The 27,639-nt window shown below is 36.8% G+C and overlaps 1 protein-coding gene and 2 long non-coding RNA genes across 5 annotated transcripts; 1 reads left to right on the top strand and 2 right to left on the bottom strand.

The window, feature by feature from the left end:
* Positions 1–1,507: 1,507 nt before the first annotated feature.
* LOC126625366 (uncharacterized) lies at positions 1,508–2,618 on the top strand. Its single transcript, XR_007624416.1, has 2 exons — positions 1,508–1,800; positions 2,367–2,618. It is a non-coding gene; the product is annotated as an uncharacterized LOC126625366 (long non-coding RNA).
* Positions 2,619–9,425: 6,807 nt separating this feature from the next.
* On the bottom strand, positions 9,426–10,066 carry LOC126625303 (mini zinc finger protein 3-like). Its single transcript, XM_050294389.1, has one exon. The coding sequence runs from the start codon at positions 9,886–9,888 to the stop codon at positions 9,592–9,594; it is 297 nt and encodes a 98-aa protein (XP_050150346.1). The 5' UTR covers positions 9,889–10,066; the 3' UTR covers positions 9,426–9,591.
* A 13,700-nt stretch (positions 10,067–23,766) lies between these two features.
* On the bottom strand, positions 23,767–26,536 carry LOC126626109 (uncharacterized). 3 transcript variants are annotated; one of them, XR_007624572.1, is made up of 3 exons: positions 26,212–26,536; positions 24,913–25,030; positions 23,767–24,495 (listed from the first exon to the last, which is right to left on the bottom strand). It is a non-coding gene; the product is annotated as an uncharacterized LOC126626109 (long non-coding RNA). The 3 variants fall into 3 exon arrangements; XR_007624573.1 differs by having other exon boundaries at positions 26,217–26,536; XR_007624571.1 differs by lacking the exon at positions 24,913–25,030.
* Positions 26,537–27,639: the final 1,103 nt, after the last annotated feature.

The raw sequence follows: 27,639 nt of genomic DNA, 5'->3' as shown, positions 1-27,639 counted from the left end.
TCTTACCATTTAGGTTTGTGCTATCCATATACCTATTTTTACCTCTCAAACACTCCTTTCAATTTTCGGCTGAAGAAGATTAGTGGACAAAAATTAGCATGAGTGTGTGGAAGATAAAAAAAATGTGCATGAATAGCGGTATCCTACCATTTATTGAGTTCATAAGTTTTTTTTTTTTTTTGTGAAAAATATGAGTGTTTAGTTTTTGTAAGATTTTTTATGTACGAACAATTAGAAAAATATTAAAAATCTTTAGAAGCGGTTTTATCATTTATTAAATAATCTATTTATTTTTTTTCAATGTTAAAATCATCATAGATGTGAATAAAACCATCTCCCATCAATCGAAGATCGAAATGGTGAAAGGAGGAAAGTGACCAATGGCAAAAGATAGGATTGATTCCATGCAATTTACATGAGAAAAACTCGTCAATTAGAGGGGGAAAGTCTTGGGATTAGCCACAAACTTCAACTCTTGAACAACCCACTCAAAGACTTTGAGAGTCGCAATAACTTAGCCAATTACTTATTTAGTAGGCAGTCTTCCATTAAAAAAAAATCCTAACTAAGAATTGAGAATCTTGACGAGGCGGTGTAATTATATCATATTAGCCGTCTTTTTTAATCACACTTGTTATTTGTGATTTGTAAATTTTTAATCATCGATGCTTGGCGCGACTTACAAATTTTTTATTTACTTGTCAAGCGACTTTTGACCATGGATTGCACTTCAAATCGGCAGTTGTGGCAGAGAAGAAGATGGAATAATCTCATTTGATTAACATAATAAAACCAAATTCTCTGTCAACGCTCATATTTGGAGAGGATGTTTAACAACTCATATCCCAAAGAAGCACTAATAACGAGGGTTGGTTGAGTTGGTAAAGATATTCTTTCTCGTTAGGATTAGTCGAGTCTTGCTGTTTGCAACTCCTCTTTGGTGGGTGACATGTAAAAATTTGTAAGTTCTCAAAAAGACTTGTGGTATGCTCTGATTCTGAAATAGAATAACATAGGGGTGGGTTCAAAAAACCGAAAACCGAAAAAAACCGAAAACCAAACCGGACCGAGGCCGAAAAAAACCGAACCGAAAAAAAAACCGAACCGAAACTGTCAAACCGAACCGAACCGAATCTGGTCAGTTCGGTTTCGGTTTTTGAGGTTCGGAAACCGAACCAAACCGAACCGAACCGATATATATATTTAATTATTTTGTTCAATATTATAAATAGTTTAGTCATACAATCATAACAAAATAAAACATGTTGCCAAGTTGGTTTCAGGGTAAATTTTCAAGTTGCGGCGCAAGGGTTCGAACCCTCATGCCTCCAACATTTCAGAAAAGTTTTTTAATTTTTTTGAGAAATCAACAAAACCCTTTTAAGTTAACCCTAGCCGCACCTTTTATTCATTCCCCTCTTCTCTCTCTCGTTTCCTTCCCTGCGCCGTGAGCTTCTTCTTACCGTTTCGAGCCCCAATGAGCTTCTTCTTACCGTTTCGAGCCCCAAAAATCAAACGCCCTTCCCTGCTCCGTGAGCTTCTTCTTGCCGTTTCGAGCCCCAAAAATCAAACGCCGTGGCAAACAGGCGCTGAAAAATGGATGGGGGGAGTTCCGACGCTGCAATCGAAACCCTATGAACCAGAGGATGGTGCTTCGGCGACCTCGAACAAGTGAAGGCGATGGAGTCCCCGCCAGATGGGTCTCAGCAGACCTCACAAGGTCAGCAATGGAGTCCCCGCCAGATGGGTTTCTCTCTTCTGCATTGCCAGCTTCTTCCTCGGTGTTCTTGTTGTCAACAGGTTCTCTCTCTCTCTCTCTCTCTAAGATCTTGTGCTGAGGTGGTTCTCACAGCTTCTAGATTTGCTTCTCAGTCTAATGGGGATTGTAAATTTTCATTCTTTTAATGTTGTTTGCTGCAAATGAGCTTTCTTTTTTTCGACCATTTTGCTGCTTTTTGCAAATGATGCTCTGGTTTCTGGATTCAAGTTCTATTGGCACCATTGTTTGAAATTTAGGATGTTTGCTATCTATTTGGTAATTTTGAATTGTGCTTACGTTTCCAATTGGACTAATGGATGCTAAATCTTGGTCGTAATTTAAAGTTACATGAATTGGCGTAAATTGCAAAGTAAGACACGATTAGGTATGGAAATGGGGACCAATGAAAGTTTCAGCAACACCAATGAGTATATAAGAGTCTTTATTTGCAAGAAACTATCTCAAGCAGTCAAACCCAACATGTAATGTCGTTGTAACCCTTCATTAACATAGCATAAGCCTAGAGTTGATTGGAAATGATGAAGCCACACATTTTCTGGTATGATAACAAGCTATTATCCCTCTGTAAATTATCTCATGTATGCAGGATGGCGCAACTGTAACCGGTCTTGGTACTCCACGAGAACTTGGATCAAGAGACCTTTCCAACTTTCTGTCGTCTTTGAGTCACACCTCAGTACAACATAAACCTGATGTTTATGCCCAAACAAATATCTATGACGAGCATCAGCGGTCACAATGGGCATGGTGTGTGTGTGTGTTGTGTTGTGTTGAATAACCGAAAAAGGATGACTCTGAAGTGACTTTGAATGTAAACATTCATATTTTCATTTTTTTTTTTAAATTTTTGGAGGAAGAAAAAAAAAAAAACCCGAAAAAAAACCGAAACCGAAAGGATGACTCTGAAGTACTTGCACCTCCTTCTGATGGTAAACTTTATAACCAAAAGGATGATGGACTTCCCATTGACATTAAATTACCTGTTAAGCACATCTTGATGGGTCTATCTTATGTTTATGCACTTCTATTTGCATTCTTGATGGGTCTATCTTATGTTGGGGTTGTTTTGCATTTGTTGGAGGAAAAAAAAAAAAAAAAAAAAAAACCGAAAAAAAACCGAAACCGAACCGAAAAAACCGAACCGAAAAAAACCGAAAAAAATTTGGGCCGAACCGAACCGAACCGAAATTTCGGTTTGGTTTCGGTTTTGGCAAAAAACCGAACCGATTAGAACCGAACCCAGCCCTAGAATAACATCCCCTCCTTCCAAGCTTTTTTTCGTGAAAAATAATACTTATATAATTGGGTACTTAGTTAATATTTGATTATTTTGGTACAACTTGATTAAGCAAAAGTGTTGATCAAGGGCATTTTTGGTCCTCCCAGCAGGATCTTCCAGTTGTTGTAGCAAGGGCACACAGCTTTGTTGCCGTAGAAGCCAGGAGGAACACAAATGCACTTGGCATGGCATTTTGGGCAGAAGAACATGCATGGCTTTTGGTAGGGGTGTGATATTCACACATCATTTTTTACTTCTCACACACCTCTTATTAATTTATGTTGTTTGATTTTCTTCAATTCATTTGATCTGACGGCCAGAAATAAAAATAATATGTGAAAAATAGAAAGGGGTGTGTGAATTGCACAATCCCTTTTGGTATTAGGTCTGGCTACATCTCCTGGTGCATTTTGATGAGGACTCCCCTTGTCGAGAATAAAGGAAGAATTGATGCAACACAGATGACGTGGCAAGATCCTAGGGTGGGTTGGCAAGAACTACGGTGTGCCAAAGTGTAGGATGCAAAATAGTGGGACCCAAATATTCAGTGGGACCGGCCAACGGGAGGAGTTTTATTTGAGAGCCATGTGAGCATCTGACCTTATCTGAACCCAGCACACGACATAAGAGCAAAACGACAGGACTATATGTCGTCTGCTGTAATAATGGAAATCCCAACCTTTCTTGCCTATTAAGTTCCGTTTGGTGAGTTGGATAGGATCAAATCTTGAGAACTTTAATGAAAAATTTTCGTTACTGTTCATTTTAACGAAAAATTATATTTTTATACTAAAAAATCAATCATGGTACTATTCACTTTACCCTTTATTTTGTCCTTATCGTTAAAATTCAGAATTTTCAAACTATTTTCATTAGTTTTCCTTTAAATCTTAGAGGTAGGATTGAATTTTCATGAATTAATTAGGCTTATATCTCAATCTATTGTTCGGCGAAACACTAAGCTGGATGAGACTGAATTGGACTTAAACCCAGTCCATTATTTGGTACATGATTGGATTAGACTTAAAAACTTATTTGTTTTCTAATTTTCATTTATTCAATATCACATATAATTAAGGGAATTGTTATTAGCACTCCAAAAATCTCATTCTACACTCCTCACAAGTGTATTTTGCTTTCTAATAATATAAAATTTAGAGTGTCAAATGAGATTTTTGAAGTGTTAATAACAATTCTCATAATTAATCAAAACAAATAATATGGTGGGTGGGCCCTTTTGTGTCTTTTCCCATGAGACGGCTGAAGGGCAAGAAGGGCTCATTTTTTCACTGGGCTCCAAAAATGGTGGGTGGGCCTATGAGAGCATGGTATTGGGCTTAAAACTTCGGGATAAGGTTTTGCAGGGGCCCATCATAAGTTGAGCCCAAGTATGGCCCCACTGGATTTGTGGACAGAGAATCCCTACCATTTGCCCTTTCCCTTGATAAATCCAAACTCTAGCTAGCTACAGGTATTAGCTAATCTAGCTTCATGTATTTTGTTTTTGATCATTCACTCCCAAAATGATATGAATGAGGTCTGCGGGGTGTGGTCAGATGTCACTTTACAAGTACGAGTTTGGTGTCTCTCTCTCTCAGTCACTCACTTACCCTTGAGTGGGTCCTTTTACGAGCGGGATCTCTATTTTTCAAAAAAAAAAAAAAGCATCATCTTGACCGTTTGATTGATTTTAAAGAAATTGTATGATTGAGATTAAATCATATGCTACACAATTTTATTAAAGTTAATCTAAGATCAAGAAGGTGTTCTCATTTTTTTAGAAAAATGAGGATCCCTCTTGCTAAAGGCTCTATATCCTTGAGAATCTGATAAGTGACATGACAATTGTTAAACATTTATGTTGATGCACAAAACTGGAGGGGTCTTGGAACAACGTAAATACGACCATGAATTTGCATGAAAGTAAATAACACAAGATGTATCGTGGTTCACCCTAATGTTTAGGCTACGTCCACACTGATATTGTATTTCTCTAAGAGGATTGTGAGGAAGAGAACCTCTGTAATGTGAGAGGGGATGTGAGAGGGTGAGGAGTCATTTTATAGAATAAAGGTTCCTCACTTATTACATATTTGCCCCTTCATCTATTACATAATTACATTTAAGTTCCCTGAGTATTTATACGAGATCTAAATACGAATGTCTTAAATATGGTATAAACAAGTTACGTGTGAGAGTTTTTCGTTAAATGACTTTCAAATTTTCAATAAGTTTGAACTTGGATCTTAGGGTGGCAATCGAGTTGTGTTCAGTTTTTTTTTTTTTTTTTTGGGTTAGCGTGTACATATCAACTCACAGGTTGATTAACACATAAATCGATATTACCATAACACGTAATCACGTGATACGTGACTCTTAGACAGTGACTTGGTTAAGGAGCCCCACTGGAGCGTAGCAAAAGCAAGTCTTCATACGACAAGTGTTTGCTTATAGACACGAACTTGGGTGACCAATAGTCGGCAATTCACAGGCGTGATGATGTCTTCCCAATTTTCAATTAGTTGGAACTTTACTTATATATGGGAAATTGAGTTATGTTTTGGTTACCTATTTATATGTTTTATATGGCAAATGATCTATATATTCTTCTTTTTCTCCCTCAGCAATCGTATATGTTCATTGCTATGTATAAAGGTGAAATCATTATATAAAGGGTAGTTATTTACTATTCAGCTATGAAATTTACGGACACAGCATACTGGACCAGCTCACGTAAAGCTCTATATGTTAAGCATGGTGCCATCCCATCAGTAAAAGAGCGACCCCAATCCAATAAGGCTTCCTGCTTTACGAGCGTTGGGGGAGAGGGGGGGGAGAGAGAGAGAGAAATGTCTATCATATATAGTTTTATTTTTGTTTTGCAAAAATATTGTTTTCACTATTCGAATCCGTGACCTTTCGGTCTTAAAGGAGCAACCTTTCCCCATACCACAAGAAAGTTTTTTGTTGTTTTGTTGCCATTGGAAAACAGACAGCATGCTTGTATTGCCTAGCCATATGCATTGGTTTGAAGCACCAAATCCCAAACTGAATAATGCGCATGTTGAGAATACAGCTTAGTTATTTGATTTTATACTACTTTTCTGTAGCTGTACGTCAGTACGTATTCGTATGAGATCCATGCACATACAATGTTGCTTAAGATTTGAGAGTTAGAGTTATTGAGATTTTAAAAATGTCATCTGGCATGAACTCTTCTTTTATAAAAATAAAAGAGAAATTGTGATTGGAGAAAAATGGAGAATGACTATTTAATTTGGAGTATCAAATATCAAATACAAGAGTTATGCTTATAAACAAAACATAAAGTGCAATTTACTACGTACACACTTGGCAAATTTTTTTTGCGCAAATAATAATTCTTTACGATTTAGACATTTATATAGGTAACAGTGGTCTCGATTATGATCAATCAACTACAACCACATTATGCTTATTAATTAACAGAACATAAAGTGCAAATTACTACACAATTGGTCCTTGTCTTGCAATATACTATAATGTCGGAGAGCTTGGTAAGCGCTGTGTGTGTGTGTGTATATATATATAATATTGGTTCTAGCTAAGCTTGGATTGTTTAATGCTTACTGATCATACTGGAATATTATATGTATGTACGTTCTCAGAATATAATGGGGCTGGGTCACCAGAATATGTAAGCAACAAACACTCTACGATTAGAGACAAAATCAAATGGAGGATTTGGATAGGTTTTGCCACCATCCAATTTGCTTGTAGGTCATGAGGAAAGTGCACAACATAGTAGGACACTAGGAATTTATAAATAAATAAAATTATTGGAAAAGTGAGAAAAAAAATAAAGAAATTGCAACAATAAGCGAACGATCGATGAATATTCTAAATACTACTTGATCATGAAATGGTTTAGATATTGGACATGACCCAACCCACATCTAATCAGAGCTATTGCAGTCATGATTCTGTTGCTGTCCTGAATGATCTTGTGATGCGGTTGAGATTTAATATCTATAGCAGTAGCACTAGTAGAACTCAATAATGTTCTAACCAAAGAAATCTCATCAAAAGGAGTTCTTTACAGCCATGCATATGATATCTAACTTGCTCTTTTGTTTTGTTGATATACATGTTTAATCGATCCCTCGTAATTAAGGCCCTAAAGTCTTCGTATGTTCAATAGCAGCATTTAGAGCTTTCTTGCATGCCCTAAAGTCTTCTTATTAATTACCTAAGAATCTTATAGAATTTTTTTCTATTACAAACAAAACGCAGGAAGTTGAAGAATTTTTTTTTATCCATTAAGGCAACTCATCAGTTGCAGATAACCTTATAGTTAAATATGCAATACACTGCATATGACACTTTACCGTAGTGGCATAATGTAATAATGCATATGCTTTCTGGTGCGGTTTCATCCCCACTTATTCTCTTCCCCCTAATATTTAGCAATTTAATCTACTAATGCTATCGTTTGTAAAAAAAATAAAAATACAATACACTACTCACGAGCTATCAAGCTAATAATTAGCTTATTAATTGTAGAATAGAGGTGGTCAAGCTTATGCACAAAATTTATTAAATGGTCTCCTTTGTAAACATTCTTTTTACAAACTAATCAATTTTATTAACAATGATAAAGTCTCAGAATTAGAAAATAATATACGTGGACTAAAAAACGATTACAGCAAAGGGGGAGAAAACATATGCGATCTAGAGAGCATAACTGCATACAGAAACGATGCCAAGATTGAAAGTAAAAACAAAATAAATTGGACAGCTATAGATTGAGAGATGAATACCTTCTAACACTCAAAACCCTAGATTGCAAAAAAGATATAAGTATTTGTGCAAATTACACTTTGTTTAAATGTTGAATTTTGGAAGATATAGATTGAGAGATGAATACCTTCTAGCACTCAAAACCCTTGAATTGTACAAAAGAAATAAGTATCTGTGCAAATTACACTTTGTTTAGATGTTGAATTTATGGGTTTATTTGTTCTTATGTTATCGTTTGTAATGAACGGCTAAGATTAGAACTAACTCATTGGCTATATGAATGATAGTTGTTATAGCAGCTATGTGGCTGAAGTTGTACAAAGTGTTGTGCATGAGAATTGAATTATCTTGTAGGCATGAGTGGGTCTGCAACTGTCATCTTGCTCATTCTTATTTGTTGAGTAATCAAATCCAAGAGGAGTAACATGCTCCATCTTCTCTCTTCGTTGATCAACCAAACCAATTCCTCATTGATTTTTAGTTTTTTAATTTATAAATTCAAAGCTTAATTCAAATACAAAATAAACACTAATACCTTTTGGCGGCAGCATGGTCGCAAAATCCAAGATGACAAGGTTTTGAATTGAATGTTAATTTGATGATTCATGAAAAAATTTGGCATTGAATCACTAGTAAGATGAAGAAATAAAACTTAAATTTTGATTTTTTTTAAAAGCAGGCACTGTTTATTTACTAATTTTTTTAAAAGGGGGATTTTTATTTTCCTTTTTAATATATACATATAGAGTAAAAATAAATGGGAAATAATTTGATGCCTGTAGAAAAAAAGAAAAAGGCTCTTATGTTTGTTAAATAATTTTGAAAAATAAAGAAATGAGAGATATTACGAGGGATTGAACACGCAAATTAAATGCAAAAAATACCATTGTTGCTAAAGAAACACTTTGATAATGAATTAAACAGTTTACTATTTATACGAATATAACAAAAACTCATCCTAATATTTTTGGTGCCTCCAATTTTTTTAGATCCCAAACAGTCGCCTTGCTTGCATTGGGCCGAGGCGTACCCTGACCAAAAAGTAGAGAGGAGGGACAATCCACGGTACTATAGTATTATAATTTCTCTTAAGCTTAGCTTTGTTGAACAAATTTTAAATAGGTTAATGTGCTGATAACATACTTGATTGGATGTGTGGGCCTTTAAGAAGTTATCACATATTCAAACATATTCATGATGAAAGAAAAATGATCAGTGTTTTGGAGCTAAAAACAATTAAACTATTGATGATGTAGGAGATTAATTATTCTGATACACCTATCCTGAAAAGAAGTTTCAATCAATATATTGGTAGGAAATTGGTGAAGTTCCCCATCTTTCCCTTCTAGTTTTGATGTATATTTTGATGTATATATATATGTCAACAAACAATATATAGTTGAACTATGATATTTTCATTTCGATAAATTCTCAAAGAAATTCAAAGAAAAACAAAGAAAAAAACAGAAACCATGAATAAATCTTATAGAAAATAAAAGACTCAAACTTAATCAAAGCATGATGTATGTCTTAAATTCTGAAGCCATAACCATATCTCAAGAACATGTACACAACACCAGTCGAGAATTATTTCTTTTGAACAATATCAAATTAAAAGTTTGATTAATTATCTCCATATAGAGTCAAATATCTGTTGACAATATCGATATACAAGTCGAGAACAATCCACAAGCAGTTAATTTCAGAAATCAAAAGACCCTTTTTGTCCCTATACACACGAATAATTTGATTATTAAGTACACCATTTGCGATAAGAACTGGGTGGAGAATACTCACAAACAACCTCAGTTTCCACTTCTTTTCTGTGAAAACTTCTGTGGCAACCACAAGCAGCGCATGTAAGAGCCTCAGTTGTCCCCTCCTCACCACTTGCCATGAATTCTCTACATCCATCGATAGCATACCCTCCTAATTTTGCAGCATGATTCTTCTGGCACTCGCCATACCTCACAATTCTCACCATTGAAGATGAAGTACTCGAGTTCCTTTCCGACCTATCTCGTTTCACCACCACTTGACGCTTCTTCATGCTTCAGAAAACCCTAATCCGCCTGTGTGTTAATGTAATTGGATTGTGAGCTCAATAAGGGGTATTCGGTACTCTATGAATTCAGTACTTTAATCATCCAAACAAGGATAGAGGGGAGTGCGTGGGGCGTTGTATTGGTAGTTTGGTGCCTAACCCTAAACCTGGCAGGTACATTTATATGGGTTAGGGTCTTGAACATTTTTTAAAATATTTTTATATAAAAAATGTATTTATGTGGTGGGAATTTTGGATAATTTACATGATGAGACCATCATAATAAATTAGTGCTATGGTCTAAAGATATTTATTTTTATTCGTAAGTGAGAGTTCTTATGTTTGATTTTCGCCAAAGGCGAATCGAACCACATTATTGTTAACTCATTGTAAGGCTAAACCCACTCATTCTCCTGATTATAGATAACATCGTTTATTCAATAAGAGTCAAACTTAAAACCTCTCTTCATCTATAAGAGCCAAGCCCAAAACCTATTAAGCAACCTTTGTTGCAGCTGATGCTTTATCGTAGTAGTGAAATCAATAATGCCTATATACTTTGGTGTGAGTTCAATCTCCATTCCGATCTCTCTCTTTTAACATTTTACAAATTAACTTACTAACACTGTCATTTGTCGTAAAAACACCAGCTATGAGAATTTTCAGTGCCTTTTGGGTTTTACTAAGAGAGCAAAGATTTTATCAATCGACATGAATTCCCGTTGTCAGCTAATGACTGTGTAACAAGTCACAAAGAAATTGATCGCAACTTTCATAATGCAATATGCCAAAATAAAATAAAATAAAAGTAGAAGATTGGAGAAGTTTGGTTGCAAGATCGCAACCATTTCTTTTGGACGGCTATATAAAAGTTTCCTCCGTACTGTAAACGTGTCTCTCTCTCGTATCAATAGTGGTCAATAAACAGTGGAATTCAAAGTAGAATTTTTTTGTCCTTATATGTTAACCAACCATGCTGACCCCACTAATCAATGCATTTGGACCATTAAAATTTGATCTAATGGCTACAATATCTGGTTCCTAAAATGAAAACCTTAGCTAGCTAGATTGGTGTTGAAATGATATCTCAACCGTCTTTGTCAGATATTGAGAGCGAGTTTGGAATTGTTGTTCTTTTTTTTTTCTTTTAAATTGCTTTTGTTGTAGATAAGTGCTTTGTAAATTATAATGCTAAAAGTGTTTTTAGCAAAAAACGGTGCTTCAGGTTTAGAAGAAAGATATGGGGTAGGATTGTCAATAAGAAAGCTTCATTAATTGGTACTGGTTACCTGCCTCTTATCAAAAATAAAAAATAAAAAATCTTTTTTTTTAGAAGCATGGGTAGAGGCTTTTTGTTGTTTTAGACCCATAATTTAAAAATAAAAAAAAACACTTAATTTTTTGTTTACCAAACAATTTTAGCCCCAACTATATTAAGAAGTTGCTTTTCAAAAAAATTAGGCAACCCCAAATCTGCCCTTAAACGAATAAAAAAAATCAGCAACCCCAAATCTGCCCTTAAACGAATAAAAAAAATCAATTCTTAATTTAAAGTTAACTACTAATGCAAGAAAAATAAAAAATTTATTTACATTTTGCCAATATGAAATGGTTTATGCACACATTTCTTCACTTTTTGCACACTTATTTTAGCTTTTGAATTGAAGTTAAGTACTAATATATGTAAGAAAAATGAAATTTGAAGTGAACAAAAAAATTGAAATCACCATTTAATTATCAAATAATGTATATGAAATTATGGTTCGTTTGGAAGTGCTTTTAAAATGACTGAAAACGCTTTTGGTGAAAATGTTTTTGAAACCAATCCTTAGTAAAAATCTAAGTGGATCCTAAAAAATACTTGAACTGCTTCCTGCAAGAAGCACATATCTAGTGCTTCTTCTATAAAGTATATGAAGTTTTTTTGGAACCCAAAATGAATTTCACCAAAAGCGTTTTCAATCATTTTAAAAACACTTTCAAACGAGCTTTTAGTGAGATATTTTTCAGTGTGCGTGGAACACTACATGTCACCATATAGTTGAAGGAAAGTTTTTTTTTTTAAGTATCATTCCAATTGTATAATGACCTATTGTAACATCCCACATCGCCCATGAGAGTGGATCTTGTAAGTCTTATATGTATATTTTCATCTCTACCTAGCACGAGGCCTTTTGGGAGCTCACTAGCTTTGGGTTCCATCGGAACTCCAAAGTTAAGCGAGTTCGCGCGAGAGCAATCCCAGGATGGATGACCCATGTGAGTTCCCAGAAACAAAACCGTGAGGGCATGGTCGGGGCCCAAAACGGACAATATTGTGCTACGGTGGAGTCGAGCCTGAGATGTGGTGGGGGCCTGGGCTAGGATGTGACAATTTGGTATCAAAGCCAATCTCTGGCCGGAAGTGTGCCGACGAGGATGTCAGGCCCCTAAGGGGGGTGGATTGTAACATCCCACATCGCCTAGAGGAGTGGATCATGTAAGTCTTATATGTGTATTCTCATCTCTACCTAGCATGAGGCTTTTTGGAAGCTCGCTGACTTTAATTTCCATCGGAACTCCGAAGTTAAGCGAGTTCGTGCAAGAGCAATCCCAGGATGGGTGACCCACTGGGAAGTTTTCGTGTGAGTTCCCAGAAACAAAACCGTGAGGGCGTGGTCGGGACCCAAAGCAGACAATATTGTGCTACGGTGGAGTCGAGCCCGAGATGTGGTGGGGGTCCGAGCCGGGATGTGACACTATAGTGTTCTACCCTATGTTTCGAACACACTAAAAAAATCAATCCTTAGTGAAGATTGTTTAGCATAGAATAATAACTAATTATCCAGATTCTAGTGTTTATTCTTTTGTTTTCGTGGGTCCAACTCCAAATTGATTCTTAAAGACGAGAACTTTTTTATTGTGACAGGAATATGGGTGGAACACCACGTGTTTTTATATAAGTGGTGAGAAATTTTATTTTTTAAGTTATTAACTTTTTAATACACATATCTCATTATTTGTATAGTGACACGTAATGTACCATCCTTTGTACCGGTCACATTGAAATTTTTTTCCTTAAAGACAGGTTGCTAGGGGCCTAGGGCCATTGAAACTGTGACAATAACTCTCGTCCAAGTACCTAAAGATCTAATTATTAAAAGCATTGCCCACGCTCTAGAAAATGACCACAATTCTCTTCTCTTTGCATCAAATCGTGGACAATCATAACTTTATAAAATTTCAACATTAATAAGATGCTATTCAAATCTAATCTCCTTTCAAACTGAAAGATTGATGTAAATAAATCGACTTTGTGTGTGTATAGGGTTAATCTCAGTTTACTACTATAAAGTTTCTTGGTTTTCAGCATTTGGTATATGAAGTTTTTTTTATCCCAAAGTAGTACATAAAGTTATAATTTTGGGACACTTTCATACATCCGTTAAGGTTGCTGTTAAATTTACTGTTAACTAATGACGTGACATCCAGGTGGACAATAACTGGGCGCCACGTGGATATTAAAAAAAAAATAATAATAAAAAACTAAAAAAAATTAAATAAATAAATAAATTTGGGCGTCTTCTCCCTCATCTCTTCCGACCCCTCTCTCTTCTCTCATCTGCACCCATCCTTCCCCATCCCTCTTTGACTCCACCTACTCCATTTCTCTCTCTCTTTTGTCCTTTGTCCTGTCTTCCTCCTCCGCTTCGTATTATTTGCTACACCCGTATGCTAATCCATTCCCCTACACCCTCAAACCCCAACCAGTAACAATCCGACATGTACCTCTTGAAGAAGCCCTGCGCCGTTGACTTATACAAAGGAGGATGACTAGACCAAGAAATAGAGACAGAGATGATGATGGAGGTGGTGGCGGTGGATGAGAGAGCGCCACCTCACCACCAAAACCAAAACGAATGAGAGTAGCAATGGCGAGGGGGAGGAGCATGAATTATGTGCGGCTATAAGCAGTAGAGCAGGAGATGCTCCAGGCGGTGCCGCCGGCCAAAGAAACGGGCAGAGACGTGGGCCAAGGAAAAGATCCGGAGCCTGATAGGGTTTAGGTGAGATGTGGACTTGGAGGAGGCCATTGATGGAGAGAGATGTGGGAAGGAGAGAGAGAGAGATATAGAAAAATGGAGTGGGTCGAGTCAAAGAGGGAGGGGGAAGGGTTGGTGCAGAGGAGAGAAGGGAAGGGGGTCGGAAGAGGTGAGGGAAAAGATGCCCAAATTTTTTTTATTTAATTTGTTTAGTTTTTATTATTTTATTAATTACATTTTTTTATTTTTTAATATCCACGTGGCACCCAGTCATTGTCCATGTGGATGCCACGTCATCAATTAATGGTAAACTTAACAACAACCTTAATGGATGTATGAAAGTGTCCCAAAATTATAACTTTATGTACCATTCTGGGATGAAAAAAACTTCATGTACCAAATGTTGAAAACCAAGAAACTTTGGGGTAGTGAATTGAGATTAACCCATATATATGAAGATTTATATGTCTAGATTAATCATCAATATAAAGAAAGGGATCTCTATTTTACTTTTAAAATGAGGATTAGTAGTGTGATTCACACCACATCAAACTTCAAAGATTCTAATGGTCTATCTTTCAAGTTGCACCTCTTAGATCATCTTTGCAAAATATTAACGAAATTGATATTTAAGACATTTAATTGAGTTCAAATAAATTGATGAACACTTTGTTCTATAAGAAGCAAGGAAATTTCTTTGTGATAATATAATAGGTAAATAGTTTTGGATTGAATTGAATTTTTGTAAGGATAATCTATGAATCAAGACTTACAGAGAATAAATTGTTTGGATCGTTGAAGTTCGATGTAGAGTGGATCCCACAACTAATTCCCATTTTTTGAAAAAAATGGAAATCTCTCTTCTTAAAGGGTATGTATATTTATATCATACACAATTATCAATAACATAGCGCTTATATATTAATAGATAACTAATGTCTACGAATAATAAAATATAATGGCTGGATGGATTTTTTTTTTTTAACAAACGATATTATCTATACTAAGTGGTAGGGGTGGGTTTAGCCTCACAATGTGCTAGCAGTAATGTGGTTCAAATTCTTCTTTAGTGAGAATCGAACCTAAGACCTCTTACTTACAAGTGAATAGAAATACCACTAAATCATTGTATTATATGGCAAGACCGTAATACTAAGTAGCGGCTGCATGGAATTTTATTAAAAACATGAAAACCACCATACTTGTGGAGTTGGTCAATTAAAGCAATAAGAGTAATGGATGCAGTGCACAAGCTAGCAGGCATGACGAGCTTCCACCATATCAAATTATCAAAGTGAGGAACAAGGGTGAGACAGATACACAGTGGGACGACAACTGTGGATGCAAATTTTCGCCTTCTTCTTCTTGGACAAAATTGTACCTACAAAACAATTAACACCTTTGGTCAAGGCCAAGTGCCTCACGCGCCCATGATGAATTGGGGGGGAGCTTTGGCCCAAGAACCTCCGATGCCAAAGTTAGAATTTGGAGAGTTTTTGGGAGTTTTTGCAAGAGTTTTAGACTTAGCTTTTTAGAAGAAATAAGGTCATATATTAGGGAATGGGGTGTGTTTTGGGGTGTTATTTGGTGATTCAATTAGCAATTAATATATTAATTAGGTATAAATATATTAATTGGCTAATTATCATAATAAAAGAAATGTTTTGGGAAGTTTTTGGAGGTTATGGAATGAGGATGGATGAGACCAATTTGAACTTGTTACCTATTTTGGGTACTCTTGATTTGGTTGATGGATGATTCTCCACTGCTCGTGTGTAGGAGACCCGGTATGCCTCGAGGGTAAATTTGTCATCTTCACCTAAAAATCCACGTGTCGCTTTGTGATTATTTTTGGCTCCATAAATGCCTCCACACCTGCTGGGTTATTCATAGGAAAGTGCAGCAGGTGTAGAGATCTTCTTGCTCTAGGAAACTTAGGACTGCTTCCTGTTTTGATGTAGATTCCCTCTTTAATATGAAATCAGATTCTTCTAGGAAAGGGAAATAAATTTCTCTCAAAGCCTATTTAAGCCCACCTTAAGTGGGTTGTTAAATCAACTTTGGAGAGCGATTTATTCTATCCTACAAGATAGAGAAAGCTTAGAGGATATTTGTTCCCCCTCCCTTAGCAATCTTCTACACTTGCCCGTGCAAATGACCGTCTTTCGTTGCTTTCTTCGTCTTCTTCGCGCCGCACCGATGTAAGGAAAACTTAATTCTCATTGTCTTCTTCTTGGGAGGTGTTGCCACGGGGCAGCTGTCAGGGTGGTGCGGCACGTCAACTGGCAGGGGTAAAAAGTTGACTTGTCAAGGGCCAATGAGGTGGTGTGGCAGGGGCCATTGCTTGTTCTGCTCGGCTTGATTGAAGCCAAGGATTAGCTCGGCATGGGCCGAGGAAGTGGTGTGGCATGGGCAACGGTTTGGGCTGCCATGTCTGGGCTGCTTACCAAAAATGAGGAAACTGCTTGAGCTTAATTTCTCAGCTGCCGTAGATGGAGCAGTCAAGGATAAAGCTGCCAAGATCGGAGCTGCTGAAAATGAAGTGTCGGATAAGTGAACTGTTAAGTGCAAAAGTGGCTGCTGCCCCCTGACCATTTGCTACCTAGTTGATTTTCAAGCATTCGATCTTTTAAGCTAAGTGACCTTCTCACACTGGAGAGCTTACCCATATGGGTGTCGAGGAATTAGTTTACCCTCTCGCGCTAGAGAGCAATTAGTTTATCATTTCACACTGGAGAGTAATTAGTTTATCCTCTCGCATTGGAGAGTCGACCCATATGGGTGTCGGGGAAATGGTTTACCCTCTCACACTGAAGAGCAATTAGTTTACCCTCTCGCACTAGAGAACAATTAGTTTATCCTCTCGCACTGAAGAGTAGACCCATATAGGTGTCGGGGAATTAGTTTACTCTCTCGCATTGGAGAGCAATTAGTTTATCCTCTCGCACTGGAGAACATACCCATATGGGTGTCGGGGAATTGGTTTACCCTTTTGCACTGGAGAACCATTAGTTTATCCTCTCGTACTGGATAGCAGACCCATACGGGTGTCGGGGAATTGGTTTACCCTCTCGCATTACAAAGTAATTAGTTTATCCTCTCACACTGGAGAGTAGACCCATACGGGTGTCGGGGAATTGGTTTACCCTTTCGCACTGGAGAGCAATTAGTTTATTCTCTCGCACTGGAGAGCATGAAAGTAGTTGTCGTGAGTGCAGCTGAGGAAAGCTGGACTGCTGGACAACTGAAATAATCATCATGCTGCAAGGTCTTGTTTGGCGAATTGCTTGAGACTTCGAACTACTTGTGGAACCCACGTAAGGGTGTAAGCACAGTGAGCTGCTCCCTGAATTATTGCGCCATCATTAGGTGTTTCATCTTATGCCCTTTTGAGGCTTGGTTGGCCCGAGAAATTGTGCAATTGCTTGGTCAGGAACCTTTCTACTTCTTCCTGAATTTTCTTTTGTTGGGGTGGCAGAGCTCTCGACTGCCCCCGATCGTGTTATGCTGGTCTAAGTTGTTCTTCCATATGTTCGGCTCGTCTATGCCGCAACTGCGGTGGATGTGGTATGTTCCTAGCAGGCAAGCATGTAACTCACAGGCTGCTGGTTGAACTTGAGCCGGATTAAGTGACTGCTTCTTTCCGTCTGCTGTGCTGCTTGCTCCGATGTGATGTGGAAGATACTTCTTACGGGTCTAGCCGCGAATGAATACTTCACTTGAAAGGCTGCTCATGTTAATTATCGGAGTGCGTCCTCAACCGTGAGTGTATGCTGGTCCGTGGGCTTAGTCGATAGTACACGCTCCTCCGTGCGCTAAGACGAGAGTATACGCTATCTCGAGGGCCCAATCGGAAGTGTACGCTGCCCAAAACGCTCAGTTTGTGGATGGTCGAGTGGTTGCTTGTCGGGATACTGCTGGAAAGGTTTTTTATCTGCCCTTGTCCTACTTTGGGACACCTCGTTTGGGGCACATTGCATCTTGGTGCGCTGCAAAAGCTGGTTCACTAAGGTTGTCTGTTGTGCAAGGACGCTCGTCAACTCTATGACTTGTCGAGACAAGTGTTGTTCGCCATTTAGATTGGAAGAGCTTTGAAGGAATGTGCCTCTTTAAGTAATGGAAGTGTGGTAGGCTCTGGGCGCGAGATTTAAGTTGGGAAATGTCAAATCCACGGAGAAATGTGGTGAAAATGCCCTCGACTTGATGGTAGGTCCAGAAGATTGAGATAGTCATGAGCTGACTTAGGCTGTTTGGGAGGCCACGGGGGCAGGCTGGGCTGCGGGAGTAAGCTGGGCCACTGGAGTGGGATGCCTAGTGAGAGCAGGCTAGGCCACGGGAGTAGGCTAGGCCACGGGAGTGGGTTGCTCGGCGGGAACAGGCTGGGTTGCGAGAGCAGGCTACTCAATGCGTGGTGTATGCGAATGCGAGGCTTGGGCTCGGGCCCGTGCAAGCTTGGATGGCATGGCTTGGGCCATGGTGGAATCTTATAGTGGTGGTGTCACTCTGCTTACGACTGCATTTTGCCTCATGGATCTTCGCGATCCCATTTCTTGAGTATTGGAATTTTCACTTATGAAATTTTCTAAATTTGTAGCCATTATATTTTTCTTATACGTTTTATCAAAGAACATTTGCAAATAAAAAATTCTAATAATAAGAACGTATGAAAAATATTCAAACTGACTAGAAAATAAAGAAAAACCCTTTTATGCGAGAGTCTTCTACGAGTATGGATTTCAACTCTCAATGAAATCACCATTTTGTGGATGTAAATTTCTGCCTTCTTCTTCTTAGACAAAATTGCACCTACAAAACAATTAACACCTTAGGTCAAGGCCAAGAGTCTCACGCGCCCACGATGAATTGGGGGGGGGGGGGGAGCTTTGGCCCAAGAACCTCCGATGCCAAAGTTAGAATTTAGAGAGAAAAATATGGAGAGTTTTTGGGAGTTTTTGCAAGAGTTTTAGACTTAGCTTTTTAGAAGAAATAGGGTCATATATATAGGGAATGGGGTGTGTTTTGGGGTGTTATTTGGTAATTCAATTAGCAATTAATATATTAATTAGGTATAAATATATCAATTGGCTAATTATCATAATAAAATAAATGTTTTGGGAAGTTTTTGGAGGTTATGGAATGAGGATGGATGAGACTAATTTGAACTTGTTACCTATTTTGGGTACTCTTGATTTGGTTGTGGATGATTCTCTACTGCTCTCATGTAGGAAACCCGGTATGCCTCGAGGGTAAATTTGTCATCTTCACCCAAAATCCACGTGTCACTTTGTGATTATTTTTTGCTCTACAATAACATATCCTTATATTTTGCCACCTTCTAAAATATTAAAGTGATCATCCAGGGACAAGGACACATGTGGTTGTCAATCAAGAAAAATCCACAAAAATGGTCTCAATTTTATTTAGCGATTATTATTAATAATATTATCCTTTTTAATTTCAGTTGGCGAAAAAGAAAATTTAGATAAGATAGTTGATTTGTATACGTCGGAGTATAACTCAAATACAAACTTCGGTTTTGTGTGATAAGTCATAGTTGGCCTGTCAAGAAGTTGGTGGTAATTACTCGTAGGGTAATCTTTAGTCTCGACGTACGACATGAAACTTCTATCGTGGCATTCAGCTATTGGTTTGGCTTTGGCTTTCACGTCAAATATTGCACAGACATTTCTTGGTTGGTTATTGAATCTTATATATGTGCATGAACCACATGTACAACTTATACTGGAAATTGACGATGCAAGATTTCACATCATTTTGTTAGGTTGATAACTTGATATTGCAATTAGGCATTAATTATATACCAACTACAAGGTGATATATATGAGATTATTGTCAGGACAATAGGATTGAGAAATGGAATCAATTTGGTAAGGTCTCATTTCCAAGGTCCGGGGAATGGAGTCTCGGGTCTTTAGTTTGGGTCTAAGATCTGGATGTCTCAATTTGGTAGAGTCTCATTTCCAATATCCGGAGAATACGGGTGTTAACTTGATATACATTGTTGATTCATTATCTTTTATGTTAAGCTTTTGGGCCTTAGTGCTTGTCTAACATGTATATCCGCTAAAAATATGATGTTTAACACTATTATCTTGGTATATCTAGCTTGGAGAACTAATAACCTACACCTTTAAATAAGTAATATTAGGGAGACTAAATTTTTGAACCAAATTTTGTAAACTAAATGATGTGGTTGCTGATGATTGGATTATTACTTAAATGTTGATTAACGTGCTTATTTCTTATTGTTGATACATCATTTGGTTTGTAAATTTTGTTTAAAAATTTGATTTCCCTGGCAATATCTTTACTCTAAAGGTAGTGCAAATAAGAACTCTAATTGACGGATATGTATATTTATATTTTCTAACACACATTTTGATACACTTTTTAGGGCACACTTTAGGGCATCTTAAACGAGAGATGCAAAATGTCTTGAAATGAGCATTTATAACTTTTCTTTGTCGGAAATTTTTCTAAATGCAAAATGTAAATTAACCATCTTCGCACGGAAGATGTGTAAATAAAAATCTAAATTTACATTCTTTTTTACATCTTTTGATAATGAGTCCCACTAATTAAAGAGAGAAAAATTAATGAGATCTCAAATATACATTCTCTCATTGGAGTACAATTTTCATTCACATCTATAGGAAATGTAAAATGGATGTAAATAGCATCTTAGATTTTCATTTTCCCATTGGAAATGTCCTCAAATGGGATGTAAATTTTCATTTTCCCATTAGAAATGTCCTCAAAGACCAACTATACCAAAATCCCCCAAATCCAAAAATATCACCGTTGAATTAAAATGACAGTCATTTTAGTATTTCTTTGTAGAACCATACACGTTCAATTTCTCTTCACTACAAATGAATGTCTTAATAATTTTTTATTTATTTACTTTTTTTGAATAGATGATCTATAAATGAGACATTGAAATATAGATGGTTTGGATACTTAAAAAGAATTGATAACCACAAAAAAAATATATCAAATTGTGTGCGTAAAAATGTGCTTCCCAATCTTTTATGTGTTATGTGTGTGCATGGTGCTAATTGCTAAAAGACGATCTTTGGTGATGGTGTTTGGATTGATTGATGGAGGCAATTGGACCTTCCACCAACTAATTTAGGCTCTAGGAGGAGTGAAGCTTATTTGCACTTAGATACTAATACTAAGGTATTTTAAGCTAATTAATTATTGTCATGTTGTATGTGTTGTAACTTTTTTAGTAACAATGTGTGATTATTTGATATATTGATAGTGTGATATTTATTAAAATGGGTAATGTTAGAGAGACTAAATTTTGCAAACTAAATGATGTGGTTATTGATGATTTGATTGTTACTTAAATATTAATTAATGTGTTTATTTCCTATAAGTGACACATTATTTGATTTACAAATTTAATTTAAAATTTTAGTCTCCCTAACGTTACTCCTACCTTTAATATCAAGTTTGAACAATTAAGGGGCATTGGCCCCCCCGTCCTCTTCTAGATTTTGCCTAAAGTTTTTCGTCGTATCGAGGGGACCATGTACCCATCCCCACTACTCCTAATTTCCCCCCCCCTTTCAATTGACTTTTGGTGGCCATAGTACGTAATGCTTTCGGCGTTTTTAATCTTAGCTAAAACTCAATATTTGGTTATTTTGGTTCACTTTTGAAAACAAGGGTAGCGATAGAATTGAACTATTACCATGAATGCAGGATGACATTTTTTTTCCACTAAAGTTTTAAGTTTCCACAAATATTCAAATTTCTTTTGTCTAGTTTGCAACACTGGCCTAAATCCAAGACCTCGATCATGAAGGGAAGTTTATTATTATTATTATTATTTATTTATTTATTTATTTTAAGCGTGTGCTCTAATTTGTAAAGTCATATATGTGATCAAACTCAAAACAAAGGAAAATGTTTAAAAACAATATAGGGTTTTTTTTTTAGTTTTAATTATCGTACTTGAGATATGAGGAAAGTATATGAAAGAAAGAAGAGTGATAAGCATAAAAATAAATTATTGAAACCCAAATTTCTTAAATAGTTTGTTATTTTTTAATTTTGTGCATCTTTTCTTATTCATTTTCTTCTATATCTCTCTTATGGTCTTTCCAAGTTTCCATCCATCCTCCACGTCTATTTATCCTCTATTTCTAATACAAAAATAAAAGCTAAAACATATATAATATCATATATAAACTCACGGTAACATGGATTACAAATGAGACACTGAATCATGAATGGGATTAGGCTTATGCCCATGTATGACACACATGAATGGGACTACCATGCATGAGATTACCTTGCCATATGCTTTAATTAGGGATTTGATATGATTTAATTAGAGAGAGAGAGAGAGAGAGAGAGAGAGAGAGATTTAGAGAGAGAAATATGCTTTTGTATTAACCAATAGAATGAAGGTTACATAGCTGTTTTTTTAAGAGAAAGCCTAACTACTCTAACCAAATACTAACCAACTTACTAACTGTATTGCTAATTGTATTTCTAACTGTATTGCTTACTTGTATACTTAATACTCCTCCTCAATCTCAACTGGGGTATCCCATTTGAGATTGCAACAAAGTCTCAAATAGCAAACATTGAAGACAAATGGACGCACTGCAAAGTGTTCTTGTTCCAGTTTGACTTTGGTGATGTTTTCTGATTGAAAAATGTTTTGTTGCCCTGAGATTGTAGCAATTTGAGCTTGTTTTTGCTCTTCCGTTTCTTCTCAACTGCAGTCTCCCAGAAGTCAAACCCCAACAGACACAACACAACAAACAGCAACATGATCCTCCAACAGACACAACAAACTCTGCAATCTTCTATCCGCGATTTCCATCTCATCTTTTAGCCATGAACTAAAACAAATAGCGCCCAGAAAAACCCAATCCTTCAAGCATCGAGCTTTCAGCAATGGAGAATTTTACAATCCCCTGCAAATCAAGCCTTTCAATAGCCATCATTCCCTCCAAATTTAGCAACCCATTTGAATTCTCACCACGACAAACCAAACCCACGAAGTTCTACTCACTGATAACATTGGTTGATAAAATGCACAAATGCTACTTGCTCATATAAAAAATCCAATATTCCCATCCAAAACATCCAATATTCCACTGCTTCTCGCAGGAGCTTCAATCAATGAACAACCTCTTATAAAGTTGTAACACACCCTCATGCCGGTTATAACAATTTCTTGTGGGATTACCCTTCGTGGGTTTACTGTCAACAACTTCATTTAACATTGGCATTGGCCTTTAAAATAGAAAAGTAACAAACTATAGTGTGGCATTGGCCTTAACTATAGTACCATGGGATCTCCCTTTGTGGCTTTTGCCGAAAAACAACTACTCTTAACAATGGCATCGGCCTTCACAATTTCAACAACAAAAAATCAACATCTATGTAGGATTACCTTTCATGGGATTTACCTACTCACATCATAGAATTACCCTTCGTGAGATTTACCGTTAACAACTTCTTCTACCCTTCGTGGGATTTACCTATTCACATCACGGAATTACCCTTCGTGGGATTTACCGTTAACAACTTCTTCAAACTTCATCGTATAACCGGACTTACTGTAGATACATGCTAACAACTGAGTTGGTTAGACTCAACATTATAGGCTGCGATAGGAAAACATACTGCATAAACTCCTCAATAAGCACTTAAACAATCTTCTCAAACATTACACTTCTCATTTTTGGCACAAACCATAATCCGAACAACCACAAAATTATACATGCCATAATGCAAGAATTCACACCCATTTCTCCAAATATATCAAGAGTTGCAGGAAGATCAAACCAAATAAACTTGCAGAATACCAGTGAAGCAGAGAAAGAACTATACACCATCATACAAATTGCACAATCTAGCAATGACCAATATTCTTGAATCCAAATATCCCAAATATCACAAACATTGATCTTGAAATGAAGAATCATGAAAGCAAATATCACAAACAACTGGAAGAACCCAGAAAAGATTCATAAGAAAGACGGCTCTGAGCTTTTTAAACTCAATATATCAACTGAATAACTCCATGCCCACAACCACAAACTAATTGATTTACAGAATATTGAAGAATCATCGTAAGAAATTTAGAAGAAGTGGCTGAAAAACTTAACCTTCACATGAAAATTCTGAACTGGGCAATTCGTCAAACACCTGGACTACAGCGAACAAGAAGCATAAGATTTTGGGGAAACAACACCACATTCTGAGGAAAACTCCAATTCTGACAAAACACCAAATCCGGAGCAGGGCAATTGGCCCTGGAGGAGACGAGGGAGCTGATCGCGATCTGTGAAAAGCTGGAGATTAGGGATTCTTTTGTATCGAAGCGCAGCAAGCCGCAATGGAAGAACCTTCTCATTTGGAACAAGGGGAAAGAGCTAATAATATGCAGAGATTCATTCCCTGATTTCCAACAAACCATACAAAATCATGAAAGTTTTCTGATCTGCCTCTTCTTCATCGCATCGAATGGGTACCCAGAAGATGGACGGCGGTGGAGATCGTCAGTTCTTGGAGGTGGTGAAGGCGTCGGTGGTGAAATCTTCAAACCAGAACAATTAACCCAACAATCACAGAAAAATTAACCCAAGCTCGAGGAAGCACCAAAAATCTAATGGAAATTTGAAGAGAAACTAAACTAGGAAAAAAAAATATAAACTACTACAAAGAGAAACCACTAGAATACATGGTGTGAGCCTGGTGGCTTTGATACCATGTTAACTACATTACAATATTTGGGAATTGAAGAGAAAATCAAGAAGAAAGATGAACACAGAGAGTTTGAGAGAGAAATATGCTTTTGTATTGACCGATAGAATGAAGGTTACACAACTATTTTTATAAGAAAAAGCCTAACTACTCTAACCAAATACTAACCAACTCACTAACTGTATTGCTAACTGTATTGCTGACTTGTATACTTAATACTTTCAAATGCTTCTCTAGGTGGAAAACCAACCTGGATTACAACATTTGAAGTGTACATTACTTTTGTAGAGTTCACCCCAAATGCGTTTACTGTAACTCTCAACACGTACGGTATGCCTGACCAGGTCCCTAAATCCATGAAGGAAATGCTGATGAAGTGATCAAGAAACAGAACGATTTGGTTAGTGCCATCGACAAAAAGAAGTGCGATCATCCTTTTTCCTTGAAGAGTAAGACTAAGAGATGCCCATCTAAAAAAACTAGAACCCAAATGTAAGTACATGCCATATCACCGGTCCACCTCAGCATTAGTCAGTAATATGGTTTGTTAATTAGGGAAGAGGATCCTCTCCGGATCCACTTTGTGGGGATCCAATGTCTAAGATGTGAGGATCCCTAAGATTCCCACAATTTGGATCCGGATGGGATCCAAATCCGTTAATTAGCTCTTAGCTAGTTAACTTTAAAGTGGGTGCTGTGGTGAGGTTTATATGAGCTAGTGTTGTTGTAATTGTAATTTATACAGTTAACGAAATATCATTTCTAGTCATTCTCTCTCTCTCTCTCTTCACCGTTTATGGTATTCATCTTTTTTATTCTTCCGATGTAGTTAACATGACTAATATTGCAACCATGCATGCATATAAGAAGTCTGACTAGAACAAGTCAGAGGGACTTAATAGATGACATTCGAAGTTAAGCAACAGTATATATCAACATTAACATACACACAAGCATAAATGTAAATGGTAAATGAAAATCATTGAAGCTTTGGTGAATGTCCAACAAAACAAAAATGTGACCGAGGGAATTGGAACATAACTAGTAACCTAGCTTAAAATTATTGTTTGTGACTTTGTGGTTTCTTGTTGAGATTAAAGGTATTTATAAAACGATACAAAAGCGATATCAGGGCACTTTTTTATCATCCAAAGCAACAGTCCATTTAACAGAAGTAGAGTTATAATGATTTTCACGGAAAAATTCAAACTGCGTCTAATCTATGTCCCTAGTTCCATAAAAATTCGCACGAACATAAGAAACTGTTTTGTTTACTACATGATATCGAGCATTATCACATTTTGGTAACATTATATACAAGGGCAGAGCTAGGATTCGAAATGGGGGGAGGCTGAAAATGTGGAACAAGTAAAATACCAAGGCATAAGATTTATACTGAAAAAGCTACATTTACTACGTTCTAAATACCCATTTGATTTTTTTAATTGAATAAGTTATTACTTATTACAGTTTACAAGGATACATGGGTGTGGCTGAAGCCCAAAAGAGAGAAAATATGACAGAATTGTATCTATATGCATCAACGTACCGTACCGTGGCTGCGCCTTGCTCTTCGCCTTCCTACTGCTCACGTGCAAACAGTGCTTTGGCTTTCCCGGAGATATTTACACTACTCCTCTCTGTTTTCTTCGCTATCTTTGTGCTCTGTTGTTTAGTCGCCGGAAAATTGCCGGAAGTAATTGACCAAGTTTTTTTTTTTTTTTTTGTGTAAAATAGAAAGAAGAAACCTTTGATTTTAGGGTTTGGAAGAGACATGGATGGACAAGTTAGGGTTAAGTGTGGACCGAGATGGCTAGATATCGACCATGATTTGGGCTTAGCCGAATCCCTGGGATTTGTCGGGCCTAATTACCTTTTTGGGTGTGAGTCATACCCACAAATACCCATCCATATATGCTTTGTATGTTCTATTTACCACGATATCCCCACAAATACCAATCCAAAGATGCTTTGTACGTACTATGTCCCACGATATCTCACACTACTTCACTCTACGGGAAGGCGGCAGTTTAAACTCGGGACCAAGTGGATTAAAGGTGAATGTCCTAACAATGAGAGCAATTCACCACTTTCTAGAGACTATGATTATGTGTTCAAGTGTTCAAGAAGAAGGAACTAGATGAATGTAATCACTAGGACAATTCACCACTAACCTCACAAAATTGTACGGTTGCACTGCCTACTTTCAATTCGGACAAAACTTAAAAGTTAACCTTTGTTTCTTACTTGAACATACATTAAACTTTGTGAGTTATCCAATCTAGTGTAATCATAGTCACTAAACATGGAGCAAAAGTCAATTTACAACTCTTAGTTTTTCTCCTAATCCCACACACCTAACTGGCAGGCAAGAAGTAATTCAAAGAACAATGAAAACATGTTTTTTTTATAAGCATACACTGCACAAGTTCTGTAAATTAATCCACGTAACATGATATGGATCAGTTCAAAAATATAAAATGAGTAAAAGAATAGCAAATAATATTAAGTGCGATTTTTCTTCTTTGATTTTTCAACTTTTAGTGATGGAATTAATTGTGGCCACTTCCAGTCTAGCTGCATATCATGAGTTGAATATGATTTATAAGTTTGCTGGCCATTTTAATGGTGATGAAACAGAAGAATTTGAAAGCTCAGAAGAAACCCTACTTACATAAGAATACTGTGAGATAAGGCAATGGTCCCCATTTCCCACGGGACCAAGCCACCTTAGTTGTGTCATGTTGAGATCGATCTACTTGTGCAAAACTTGTATGTACCACATGATTTACTTAATCAGGTTTTGAGTTGGGATAGCAAAACTCCTTTGTCTAAAGATGCACATGGTTGTGTCCAACTAATCGGTCTATTTGGTAGAGAAAAATCAAAGAATTGTTTAATTTCTCTGCCCCACTTCTTTTCTTTATATTATTATGCGATAGGGAAGTCTTTAGTGAGATAATTGTCATTGGAAGAA

Source organism: Malus sylvestris, chromosome 6 (assembly GCF_916048215.2).
Source record: "Malus sylvestris chromosome 6, drMalSylv7.2, whole genome shotgun sequence".
Lineage (NCBI taxonomy): Eukaryota > Viridiplantae > Streptophyta > Magnoliopsida > Rosales > Rosaceae > Malus > Malus sylvestris.
Note: the sequence above shows the minus strand (reverse complement) of the source record. Positions and strands in the feature narration are given on the sequence as shown.

Bases quoted from the DNA above. Each gene is read 5' to 3' on its own strand.
- LOC126625303 (XM_050294389.1), bottom strand. From the start codon at position 9,888: ATGAAGAAGCGTCAAGTGGTGGTGAAACGAGATAGGTCGGAAAGGAAC.